The 14,080-nt window shown below is 39.3% G+C and overlaps 1 protein-coding gene across 6 annotated transcripts in view; it reads left to right on the top strand.

Annotated features, from left to right (window-relative positions):
- Nucleotides 1-3,137, top strand: part of arhgef28a (Rho guanine nucleotide exchange factor (GEF) 28a) — a 69,907-nt gene extending 66,770 nt beyond the window's left edge. For all 6 annotated transcript variants that reach the window (XM_035391988.1, XM_035391991.1, XM_035391990.1 and 3 more), the window contains one exon: nt 836-3,137. In XM_035391988.1, coding sequence (XP_035247879.1) covers nt 836-1,017 — 182 coding nt within the window. In that variant the 3' untranslated portion in view covers nt 1,018-3,137. The remainder of the gene's footprint in view (nt 1-835) is intronic.
- The last annotated feature ends 10,943 nt before the right edge of the window (nt 3,138-14,080 follow it).

Raw genomic sequence — 14,080 nt, 5'->3', positions numbered from 1 at the left:
CTAAATTTTAATGGAAATATGTTTTTTTATTACAAGCTATAAATAACACACTTAATTTTTATGTGCAGCCAAGCTTGATAGTATTTTTAATGACCCTGGCTGCTCGCTGGAAAGGGCTGAATGCCAAATGGCTTATGCTCCAATTCTGTGTTAATAAATAATTTTTGATTTGAAACCATCAACTAGCCACTTTAATATTTTTACCCAGTGGATTTTATTGATAATAACTGGTTGTGATTATTAGTGATTTAAACCAATTAGCAGAGATTGAAAGTGATTGTAATTATTGATAATGATGAAACCGATGTACTGTGATTGATGACAATTTATACCGATTCATCATTGAAATTTGTTGAAACTGATATATTGATATTGACTGATTCTAATTGTGATTTAGATTGGATGATAGTGATTATTAACTGTGATTAATAGATGCAGATTTTTTTTCACACAGTCTTTCCTCCCTACTGAATGCATGGAGAATGATTAATTCACTATGATCTTGTAACTGATATTGGGGGATAAACGTAGCAGAGACCATTTAATGGATCTCCTCTTGGGATCCCTTTTGTACTCCCTATTTAAATAAGACAGACGCTAAGCAGAATTTATTAAAGGCATTTGACCTCTGTCTGGAGAAATGCAAAATCAAATCCCAGGTGCAATGTTGCCTGTGTGCCCTTGAGCAAGATTTGTGACCCATAAAAATTCCCATCTGTAGACATTAATTCCAGAATTTGTGCAATATAGTCTATTTGGATTAGGATTCATATTTTGTCTTTGATACAGGTTTTCTCTTAAAAGCTAACGATGTCATTGATGTCATTTGATGCAGATGTGAACATGCACAACTACAACCCAGAGAAGTGGTCTTCGGGACCAGCGATGAGCAGAGCAGGGTGTTATCTTGGGTTCCCCACGTCTCCTGTAGGAAGCCCCCTCCACCCTCAGCCATACATCTCCATGGAGACAGAAAATGGGGAGGAAGGGGGAGAGGAGAACATTGTGTACCTCTGAATCCCATTTGGGGAGGAGAGAAAACTTAACCATGGACTGACCTGTCCCTCCTTCAAGATTTAATGTGGAAATTGTCCATGGAATTTTTGTGCATTTGCTTATGTGTGTTTATAAAAATATATGTACATTATGTGTATGCGTATACGCATATATATGCAGTGAATATGTATTTGTAATTAATTGTATATTGGTTGTCCTGTAATTTCTGGGTGAATATGATGGTCTTAGGTTGTATATTGTTGTTCCTGTAACTGTGTTAATGAGCTGCCTTTATGTCCTGTTGTGTTGGAGATAAAATCAAGCGGTTGTGCCTTTGTGCTCAGATCAGACCCTTAGGTCCCCTGAAACTCTCAGCAGTAGCTGCCCCTCACAGATCCCAGAGTCCCAAAGCCCCGCGTTCATGCCATCCCACCGTCCTATCCGCCGCGCTCCTCGATTTCGCGGGCCAGAGCGGGTTCCCGTGTCCCATCTCTAGCCACCATCGCCCGCCGAGCGTCTCATTCGCCCCCCTCCCATCTGACTCCCGCCGCGTGTTTGAGGTCCGGAGGCTCCGCCGCGGCTCTGAGCCCTCGGGCCTCCCGTGACAGAACCGGGTCGTTGAATTTGCGGGCCCCGCGCCGCCTGCGTCCTGCGGCGCGGGCGATCGGACCGCTGGCGTCCTGGGAAAGGATAAGGGCCGCTGTCGCTGGAGTCGCTCCGCCGGCTGATCGTCTGGCCTGGGAAAAAGAAAGCAGTGCCGCGCCATACATCAGATGAGCTCTGTTTGCGAAAGTGGCAGGACCCAGGAAAGGCATTAGCAATGAATGATTAGCTCAGCCAGTCTCGCGGTGAAGCATTTGTCCTTTGTTCTTACCCGGTCTGCTAAAGTGCGTCAGAAAAAAATTAATCCGTTTTATTCTTAAGATTCTGTTTTGTGGAGGAGAGTCTTTCGCAGGTTTTGAGGAAATGTCCCCTTTTTTAAAATCCTTTTTCAAGTAATTTTACAGTAATTTCATTCTAACATAACTATTGTCTGCCATTTTAGTAGTTGTTTTTCAGTAGAAAACCTATTTTACATGTGCGTGTACCAACAGCATTTGAAAATATGGTCTTAGATATGCAAACTTAAATGCAAAGACAAACTTTTCAGCTCCTGTGGTTTGTACCCTTGTTTGCATATTGTCGTTTGTCTGCCTGGAGATACAGCATTTCTGTGAACCATCCAAGCACTTTAAGTAATTTAGGCTGCAGCTTGAGCTGGATGATTCTCTGAATGTATTGTAATCTTTGTTTTACCACACTATTTTCAGAGCCAAAATGACAAATACAATACAAAATATGGACACCTACCGCAGGTCTGATGGTTCAATACTCAGAATGGTAAGAATGATGCAGCCTTGCTCTTCATCCTATCTTTATCCTTAACTGTATGGGTTTCTCCAGTGGCATTCATGTGGCATGCAAATGAGTTTCTCTTGAAGCATGAACATTCATCATCTTCATTCACTTACAGTGTCCTTGAAAATCTACCCTCTGCGCAGAAAATGAATCCCATTCAATATTTTATTGCGAAAGAACTATCTGTAAAAATGAGTGCCTAAATAATCTTGTGTAAAAGAAATGAGACAGGGAAAGCTGTCCAATCACATTGTTCAGTAACCTTGTTCAATAACCATGCATTGTTATACCATTTAAAAAATATTTTAAAAAAGGTCCACAGCGACACGTGCATTGATATTTTATGGCAATGTTGTATATATGTGCGACATAACAATTTTCATGTCTGTAACAGAAATATGGACAATATATGCATTGTACTATGGTTATTTTCCCTCAGAATAGTGTATACTCATCTGTATTTTTCAAGTTGGTGTTGTGCAGTACATTGAAAACCTACATTTCTTCTTTATTTTGTGATAATCCTGTTGTTTATTGTGTTTTTCAATTATGTTTTTATTTATTTATGACACTTTAGTTTTTGTGTAAATGGAATGTGTCAAAATGTTCTTGTTTTGTATTCCATCTTGTACAGAGGCAGGTTGGCCAGAATATATTATTTCAAGCCCTGTACTATATATCCCAGTAAAAAAAGTGCAACATCGTAAGCTCCCCATAAAGCTAATTGAACCTTTCGTTCCAGTCCTCTGTGTGTGTGTTTCTATGATTGCTGGTTTTTATAAAATATTGATAACCTTGGATGATGGATGACCAGTTCCATATAAGCTCAGCACTCATGGTGACCTCATTTCCTGTTGTTTTCAATGGTGAGAGGGTACAGTACTCCCTACATTGTTAATGAATTGTAATGGCATTTTGCCCACAGTGAAAATGCAGCCCATTATGTTTATGGCCACCATTTGCTGACTGCAGTGCCAGTTCATGCCTTACCCCTCCAAAAAGCTGAGAGATTTCAACAGTAAAGCACACTTCAGGTTGCAATAACAATTAGCAGTGAAAATATTCATGTGTGAATATTAACAGTAAAAACTAAATAACAACTCAGAATACAATTATAAACAAATGCATCTAATTGTACATGGGAACTGATTTTCTAGAAAATACTTAATTAATTTGAAAGTGTAAGGTAAAGGTTTAGCTGCAGGCACTGAGAACACACCAAATCACCAGCCTACTGTGGATTTATCCATCTTTTTTTTTCTTTTTTGTGGGTATCAAACGCTTTCACTGGAATTGATATTCTCCCAGAACTACCCTAGGTGCCTTTTAAATATTTTATCAGGCGCAGATGCAGAGTACAGTGCTGCTGCAGAGCTGTTATTTAGAATGCTTGAAGGCCCTGTGCTGGGTCACCTCATAGAAAACCATTTCCCGCTTTGTGGGGATGAGCTCAGCAGAGATTGAGTGAGAGGAATAGAAAGACCGATGGCTCCGGCGTGAGCGTTGGAGGGTCTCTGAAGTGCACGGCCTCTCCTGAATGCTGCCTGTTCTCCGTCCTCACACGGGCACCGAGAGGGCCCTAGCATCAGAGGATCCATCAAGTCAATCTTAATGCCACATTACCCCCTACTGAAAGTCAGGCTTTAAGTGTAAGCCTGTTCTTATGTTCCTGCGAAGCTGCACCCTTCGCCAGCGTCATCGCAGGGAAAGCCTGCTCGTGATTTTATCTCGGGTTGACAGAATAATAGTGACACACCGGATGAAGTTTCAATGAATTGTCACAAATCAACTGAATAGCCGGCATCAAAGCACTGCGGAACGGCGCGATACAGTGACTTTTTTTAGGATGCAAAAGCACACAATGGACTGGATGTTACCATGGCAACTGCCCAGGATTCCTTGAATTACAGGAGAAAAAAAAAATGGGAGCAGATGTTGAAGTGTGTGCTTCTGTGTACTTTGTGTGACTGTAATGAAGATATTCGGCAGTGCAACGCACAGCCCAGAATACTAATGGATCTTTTAGGGAAAATGTCACATAGCTGGTGCCAGGTCTCATGGTGTCATTAACACTGTGGAGTGAAGCATTCTTGCTGTCTTTTTAGCGTTAGGAACCTTTCTGTCACCCATAATTATTCAGGTCAATCTGCTGCACGGTGTCACATAGATAGATACTGTAGCTCCCTTAATTATGTGCATGTTTGACCTTTAAACTGAGCAAATACACTGGGCATGCTAATACGCGGCCACAATTAATGTTCTCGATATAATGTGCATTTAGAAAATCTTGGGCTATTCTGTAAGCCAGGAAACATAAAGTACATTTTAAATGTTCATAACCTCCCACATGTGGTGCAGATGTTATGATCATGCTCATTATGGACTTCGCAGCCATGTAAGGTTTCAAACTGTTTGCTTGATGTCTTTCAGCTCTGCAACTGTCAATGTATTGAAGAAGCAATTTTTTAATAATGACTGGATTTTAAATTTAAGAGTATATTTGTTGAGACCAAATGGAGGCACTGCAGCATCTCATCAGCAGAGCATTTCTGTGAACAAAGACACACAGATTCTCTCTATTGTTCACCAGGGGAATCGGAGTAGGCGTAGCAATTTAACATCATGTACTATTGTAACAACCCTGGAGAGGGACAGACTACCTAGCAGGTCTCTGCTGGAAATATACTCTTTTTTTGGAGTACAAAAAATGATACAGCTTTTCATAATATAGCAGACCCTGTCTGTACACTGATTATGCACAACACAATCCTTGAATTTACGTGTCCTGCATTCACACCGAAATCCCAACATTTGCACTCCCTGCATTCACATACAGATTAATGCATTCACCCTCCATTCGCTCCTATATTGCTGCATTTACACTCCCTCCATTCACATCCAAATCCCTGCATTTCACTCCCAGTAAAGATGAAAATAAAATGAAATATGTAAGGATGAAATCAATGTGAAAAATCAATGTCACATTGCTCTGTTTATAACCAGGCCATTGTGAAAGGAGCCCACTCAAGCACACGTCAGCATTGCTAAGGCATGGGTATTCTTTAAAAAAGTTGCAGAAACAAAGCCTGGCCATCAAGCAATGAAAGTTGTGGAAGGTATTGTAGAGTTCATATTGTTGCCCTTTTTTTTGTTGAAACTGCTGCAAGCGGTAGATATACCCTTGCAGGGGTCGTTCTGACAGTTTGAAGTGTCTGGCTCTGACAGGATTGCACACCAACGCATGCTTTTTAAAGCAGTGTGAGCCATCAAAAACTTTTCTTTGAAAGCCACTGTGTGGGAGTAGATATATTCAACATTAAATTCCTTCAGAATCAGAGCGCAATTTGCCCTCCAACGATAATGAATGATGCAATGGTGACTACTCTGCAATATCTGATATCAAAGATATGCAATACAACATTTTTAGCTGCTTGATGAATTTTCGACTTTAATAAACAGCTGTAAAAGGATACAGATAACCAAAAGTAATAATGAGTTTAATTATGAATTTGCTTTTATGACAGCAACTGATTCATCCAAGAAACATCTACCAGCCACAAAAAAATCAAGAAACCTATATATATATATATATATATATATATATATATATATACACACACACACACACACATCAAGCTTATTGATGTTTATGGCTGGCAGGACTTATATTCCTGGATCAGAGCACTTTGTATTAGAAGTGTCAGCAGCGTACAAAAGTTATTGGATCCTCGTCATTCTGAAATGCAGGGGTAGGATTTTTCTAGCAAAATAAATAAAATATCACACACGCACGCACGCATTCACACTCACACATGATATAAAGAGAGTCTGGATGGAAATTTTTCAGAAACCTCTCCCACAAACTGTTTTCCCTCCAAGGTACCAATGCCCCAGTGTTCTGTCCCCTGTGGATGACAAATGTTTGTGTAACAAGCATGCAGCATTGGATTTTCATGAAAGGCATTTCACATATTTCAGAATCTAGCTTCCTGAGAGTAGGAATGGTTATGAAGCATGACTGGATGAACTTGTGAATTTTCACCGTGGGCAAAGGAGACACAAACAGCACCCTATAAACAGTCTGTGTCCTGTCCTGGTGACTTTTCTCACTATTTGTTGAAACAAGGATAGGCACTTCTTTAGGTCTATTTGATGAAATATTACTTCAAACCTGGGAACTGATTTTAAGCATTCTGTTTTGGGATGACTACGGATCAAATTATTAATCTGCCTTCATTTTTGTTTTCATTTGTGGTATTTTCCAGATACACAGTGCTCAGAATATTAGAATGTATCTTGTGCAATGCCAGGAAATATACATTATTAACATGAATATGTACCTTTTAGTCTACAACTTCCTTGAAATTGACACATTTCCCGTATTGATCAATGTTCCCATTTGTTTTTGTTCTAACAGGCACGATAAGGTTTAAATTATAACACAATTCATCAATATCATATTTTAAAACATGAAATCGTGTAATTATGTTAATAAGGTTTCAACTGCTCTTTGTTATATGGATGCCTCATCCATAGTGCTCAGGTCAGGCTCAGGCGTACGAGGTAAGAGGCCATTTTTAGCATTTTGATATGAGTCAGCTGGCACGCAGGAATATCTTGAGCATCTCGGCAAATCTCCTTCGTGACTTGTTTGGGTGGAAGTGGACTGTGAGGACCTCGAAGCTTGAGCTTGGCTTCAGCCACAGAGCTGTTGTGTGGTGGAGCGGCATAGTCCTGTCACCGAGCGAATCACTGCGGTCTGATCTCATCAGAAGCTAACAGAGGCTGATCCTCAGAGCCACGGGAGAGTCTTGATACAAGAGCCCTCGAGATTCGTTGAAAACAGTGGAAGAGAAGTGAATCTTTTTACTTGAAATAACAGAAAGAAAAATGTTACTTTTGATCAGATAAACGTTTCAGAGGTTCTTTATGTGTGCAATGACACTGCGGGGTCAATGTATAATCATCACAAATTCCACTTTGTAGAAGTTTAGCAGAGAATTCAACTGACTGTGCAAAAACTGTTAAGCACCTAGAAATTTTTTTAAAGGACCTAGACATAATTACTGTAATTATTTGTAGCATTTACTGTAGCAGCCTTATATAACACTTGCACGCTACAAAGCATTCGTAAGAATGTAACCTTTTGTTGCATGTCATGCAAATGTATAAGTACAAACTTGTCCATACTGATGCATTGAAGAGTAAGCTTCAGAAGTAGATAATGGAAAAGCCTTTCAAATTAAATTGTTGTACTGCATGCGACTTTGGTTGAGATGACAAGGTGTCTAAATGTTGAAAGCCAGGGCTAATCCATAACTTCAAACACATTTACATCACCTGAGGAAGCCTTAAGATGTTGAAATGTTGATTTGAGTCACTTCAAATTGTGCTGCATTATGACTGTAATCACCCAGCGATTTGTCTACTTCTGTTGGTTTCACAGCCAGGGACACATTGTTTCTGTGCTTTGTCTTCAGACAACAGAGTCAAGTTTTCACTACCCAAACAATATTGTGCAAACTCAAACGTTATCAATCAATAATATATAGAGCTATTAGAAGAGATCCAAGGGATTTTTTAAAAATTCACACATCATGTATTAAATTACTGGGTGAAGCTTTAATATTGAAAGAGACAGAGAGGTATATCAGCCTGTCAGATTAGGACTTCAAAGAAAAATTCCAATAATAGTGACAAGTGTAATTTTTCTGAGGAATTTGAACCTATGAAACACAAAGATCCCATGTTCTCAGCTGATATTAACAACATTTTGTCACTACACAGGAGCTGACAGCACCTACGTCTACATCACATCAGGTTCATCCAGCTAGATTTGCTCAAGTAATACGGTAATAGGTTTAAATCCCAGGTGAAGCTCTTGGATATATATAACACCTGCGAAGACACTCATACTTAGCCTGAAGCAAAATTGCCGATGTTGCACAAGTTGTTCAGACACTATATTGATTATGACGTGAAACAGGTACAGACTGTCACTTTGGTTAAGGTGGGTTTCTTAATGATACATTTCTCATTAAGACAAGGCGTAGCTATTGTCTTTCCATTCAGATTGGTAATTCTAACTGGCACAGGGAGAACAGAGCAGTCACACACACTTCTACACAGCTAGTCAGGTGATCCCAGTATCCTTAGTGACCTGGGCCCTGTGAATTGTGCCTGAGCCATTCCCCTTCTGAAACACACCACTGACCCGAGTGTGCGGCGGGATATCTTTCCATATGGCTATGAAAAATGAATCACTCCACCTTTCTTCTTCTCCACCAAGCCACACTCGACGACACGCATGAGGCTTGGTGTTGCGTTACCTGAGGCGTCATGCACTTCTCACATAACCGCATCTGTGTGGACCAAATTCTGATCACATGAACCTGCTTTCTTTGTTCCGTTTTTTTTCAAATCATTCAGATTTCCTGAGCACTATATGTTTTTTTTATTTGTATTTTGTAACAACCCTGTTTGAGGACTTCCAAGTGTTTCAACTACAGTATAGTATGGTGTTCCCGGGCAGTCTAATTGTTTACTTGCTCTCTGTTCCAGATGACTGGAATACCAATGGTTGTTAGAATGTTTACTGAGAAAGAGAGAGGATAGGAGTGGTATTCCTCTCATACGTATGCAATGAGGTAACTCTCCAGGCTTTAGTGTAGATATGGAGGTCAGAGATAATCTTTGATTGAGTGTCTCAGAACCTCCAGGACCTATAACAAAGAGGTTAAAACAATACAGTTCTGTATTCTGAGCCTATTGCATCTTGGGTAGCATAGCGAGTGGTCAGAGCTTCTTACTTTTTAATATTCTAGTCAAAGAAATGGATAATTATATATTCTGCAACTGATTTTTTTACCCCCTAGAAACACAGGGCAGGCATACTAGCTAAGGAGTCATATGCCTTTAACCCAAGAGGTGTGGCACTGCTGTTGTGTCCTTGAGCAAGGTATTACTGTACACTGAATTAGTCCTATACCTACACACATACAGCCCTTTAAAGCAGAGGTGGGCAAGGAGGGTCATATATGCTTCTGGGTTTCATGCCAACTTCTGCTCTAAATTATTCAACTCACTCAGTCTTTTTGTAATTGATATTTAAGCCACATTTCTTGATGTTCACCATAAGTTAACAGCTGAAGACTGTTCCTGTGTCCCAACCAAGCAGCCTTGCAGCCACCCGTTTTAATGTTACATAAAACTCACTGAAGGTCAAGCCCAGAAATGCAAGATAATAATTGTATAACTACCATTCTTTTGAAAGAAGTATAATAGTTTTTTCCTCTAGTTTTTTGTCTTTTTCTGCTTCTCATTTATTAAGAAAGGAGGAAAGCAGGAAGGGTTACATGAGATTAGATTGAGATAAAAAAAGATACAAAAAGTGCCATAGCAATAGAATCATTAAATTAATAGAAGAAAGCACAATACTGTCTTTCCACTGTACTCCAATTTTTCCACTGTATATAAATGAACTCCTAAACAGTATACAGTGCACCTGTCATCATTTCTTTATGTGTGCTGATTGGCTCCAGGGAACTGAACAATGTTGCATGCAGGACAAAGAAAGGAAAGCCTTGAGACACAGATGTCCTGTTGACAGAGTGGAATTTAATCAAGTAGGCCAAATTGTCCTTTTAATCTGTCATCAAGGGCAATAGCATGATAGTTAACAATAGAGGAAATGTGCTTGTTAACATAGCACTTCTGCAAGGCTCTTTTTATAATGGTAACTATGGTGAACTTGGAACAGAGGCAGGTCGGAGGCAAAGCTAGCCTAGAGACAGGAATCATCCTGCACATCACTCTCATTAACTACATGGATCCAGCTAAGCTCATCACCAGCTCAAATAGGAGGCCAGCTATTTTCCTCCAAATCCTGACAGTCTTTTTTTTTTGTTGACCACTCTCCAATTAAGAGAGAAGGATATTCAAGACATAACAACGGGCAAAGTTAAGAAATCCTTTGTGGCATTTTGTACCGAGACACTAATTAGGAATGGATGGTGCCCCTTGTCGCTAGGAACCAAGGGTAATTGAAAAGGGAACAGGTAATTACAGTTCAGAGGTCATGTCTTGTTACTCATGAAAGCCACCCTTTGTTTTAAATTATTTAATAGATTAATCTGTTTTTTTGCAATAGTATGCCATATGAAGACTGCCATAACAAGTCTGCCGTGCAGAGCTGTTAATTTTTCCACTGTTTAGCAACGTACAGCTAACAGTACCTTATCAATCTTATTCAACATATTTTGTATTTCAACCTAAAAAGTTATTTTTCTTAGTGTGTGTGTGTGTGTGTGTGTGTGTGCGTGCGTGTGTGTGTGCATGGTAATGTTTGGGAGATCTGCATATCCATTAGGCTACATGTGTGAATAAGATGAAAATGGCATTTGCAACCAATTTATTCACATTATAGTGATAACCCACCTGGCAATGAATGAAACTAACAGCATAAACAAGCAGTCAAAGAAAAAACAGTGCACTTGTTTCAAAAGTCCTGAGCCACATTCCTCATTGCTGTCCTTCTTGGTATGACATTGAAGTATGTGTTTGTTGGTTAAAAGTATGGCCCACACCTTTTTACTTACATAAATTAATCACAAATAAATCACAGGTTTTAAATGGTTTCATGGCTAGCTTTGTCACCTGTATATTTCTGAGGAAAATCCAAAGACATTAGGATCAATAGTGCTGGTTATTTCACAAGTTTGCAAGATGAGAAAGCACACTTTCATTTTTTTTGGCCAGTTCCCTGGAAAAACTGAGGTAACTATGTGGTAAATACGGGTATCTCCAAATGGTATGTCAAAAATGCAGCATCGAGGCTGAAATCACAGGTCAAGTCTTATGACTGCTGTTTTTTCATCAGTGCACAGACAGCTTGCGTGAGAATACCAAGGGTTCATATTCAGGTGAGGTGACCCTCATGGAATGTCACAATTTAACATTCAACCCTCACAAAGTCCACTGTTCCAATAAGATGCTCGCTGAGCCAAAACTGTACATCAACAGGTCATGTATATGAATAAGGGCATTTCCCCCAGAAGGCAGTTATTATTAACACCAGCATCTTCTGTTCATGTGCTATATGTGACTCACTTAATGATATTCTGAATTTCACATGACTTATATAAGCCTTACATTCATTTATTCATTTTTTTTTCAGGTAATATTTTCCTAAAGGCCAAAACAGCTATTTTTAGAAAGAAGAGTTTGGGAAAAAAAACCCGGCAGAACCTTCCTTTGTTTTTCAGTCCCCCCTGGTGCTGCTTTAGCAACACATAATCCAGCCTGTACTGTGAGAGCTTCACCTGTTTGTCAGCCTTCAATCATACTGACAGACAGCACCTCTTTTTTACATTTGTGTTTTACAAGGCCAATGTAATTTAACAACTTAATTTGTTTCTTTTATATATTTTAAGGATTTTTTAAAATTTTTTTATAAAGCAGCGCGCCTACATTATGTGTGAATCAGGCACTTTTACAGACATTATTGTTTTACCAAACCGAGGCAAGTCATTTAAAAATTACTCACATTCCATTACTTCAGTAAAGCTCCAGGATCAGGTTGTAGAGTAATTACAAGACCCAACCTTTTCAAAGGCCTTATCCATCCTCTTTAATTTGGAGACATGTTTCTCTCCATTGCAGAGATCTGTTCTTTGAAATGATTCACAAAGCTCTCAGTTCCATTAGTAAGAGATTAATCACACGACAGGTCTTCCTTCCTCGTGCCATCGGGAGAATCAGCCTTCATAGTGACTTTCAAATAACAGGAATTATTCTGCTCCAAAGGGAACCAAAGCCAGGTTCGAATAAAGCTTTCACTGAGGAGAGTGGCTTTCCAAATTGCAAAACTGAGCTACATAGAGTGTTTTGTAGAATTCAATCTAATATTACACAAAATATACCAGCACAGTCCATTTCAGGTGAATGACATTGCTCTAAATGCAACTAGTATATTGCTGATTCTGTAATGATCAAATCAGTGTTACTGTCCGGAGCTTTTTAGATTTGAATACTCAAAAAAAGTTTCGATTTGATCTGAAAATAAAGAACCTATGCAATAAAACTAAACGGACTGTCATGCATTTCCTGCTGTTGTTCTATAAAATAATTATTGTGCAATATCAGTAATGGGGCAGCGCCCACTCTCGGATTCTCTATCAGGTGATCTCATACCCATGGTGAGTAATGAACACTGATGCATTGTTGAAGGTCATCCAGTACCACCCTCCAAGGAGGACTGTGTGCATCATTTACTGTAGAACCATTACAGCAGACCCATTATAGTAAACCCATTACAATTTGTGGCACTAACTCCCTCCCAGAAATGGCAATTTCTTAATAAAAGGTTTCTTTCTAGCTAATGGGGGCAGGTGAATGCCTTGGAGGAGGAAAAAAAAAAAAAAGGACCAACTTGTGCATTCAGTGTGGTAGTCACATATTTTGGATCCATAGTTTTACACATTTAAAATTGGGCTTTTTGTTTTTCACTTACTTTATTTGTGTTTTTGTGACAAAAAAAACTGATGCAATTTGAAGCTGATATTTGCAACAGGAGTATAATATATTTGATTAAAACTATGTTTTAATTATGTTATGACGCACATTTTTTCATAGCTCACCCCCAAATCCCAAGTTACCAAAACTCACCTTTTCCTCCCCCGAGAGGGAAGGTCTTAAGAGCTCCGTCCTAAGATAGATCACTGCTGAAATGCTGTCATAAATCACAGTCTCACTTTTTTGATTGGCATGTTTTGAATTGGTAAAGCTAGACTGGTTTAAGCACCTGTGTTGAAGATTTAAAAAAAACCCATGCTGCTTATTTCACCAACTTTGAATTATAAAATCCTCATGGTTAAAATTCAGCCGAGTGTTTCACACCTACAGTATAAACCTGCTCTGGCTTAATGTCTCTTTATGCCGAGGGGTGTGCTTGTGTTATCTGAGCCTGAGATATCTGCTGCACTCAGCTTAATTCCTGTCAATATTTGAGCATTTCTGAGAAGTGCCCCTGCAGACATCAAATACTTAGGGCGAGCCCCTCTGAAGTTCTTCCTGCTACTCATGCCTGCCTTGGCCAGAATAACAAATGATTTCAGCACATTCAAATCTGATGGTGCTTTCAGGGAGAAATCTTATTTGTTAATCAGTAGATGCAGAGTAAGATTCCACTGTAGCACCTACTTCTTTATTAATAAGTTGTAAAGATCTATGCAGACTGCAGCATTAATCACAAGTTAATTCATAATAGGCCATAACTAATGAATAACCTGCACATTTCCATTAATCAGAAGTTCAGATCAATACAAGTTTTACACAAACATTGCTGAGAGCCAAGGAAAAAAGACAGATGGCTCAGTAATGTGGCATTGATTTCCAACAGATTACTTAAAGGGAACATGCTATTGGGAAGCCAGTGCATTAGATTTATTTAGCAATCTTTTGTAAACAAATCACAATTCACTGCTGTTTTATATAGAAAGAAAAGCTCTCATAGCATTTAAAGTCACACACACACACACACAAATACACAATCGCATCCATGCGCGCGCACACACACACATACACACACGCACACACCGATGAAAGGATGATGAAGCTTGTGACAGGATCTTGGAACATCTTGCACAAGATAATGACATGGATATCATAAGCCCGCATCACCAACATA

Source organism: Anguilla anguilla, chromosome 14 (genome assembly GCF_013347855.1).
Source record: "Anguilla anguilla isolate fAngAng1 chromosome 14, fAngAng1.pri, whole genome shotgun sequence".
Lineage (NCBI taxonomy): Eukaryota > Metazoa > Chordata > Actinopteri > Anguilliformes > Anguillidae > Anguilla > Anguilla anguilla.
The sequence above is the reverse complement of the archived record's forward strand: the minus strand, read 5'-3'. Positions and strand labels throughout refer to the sequence as shown.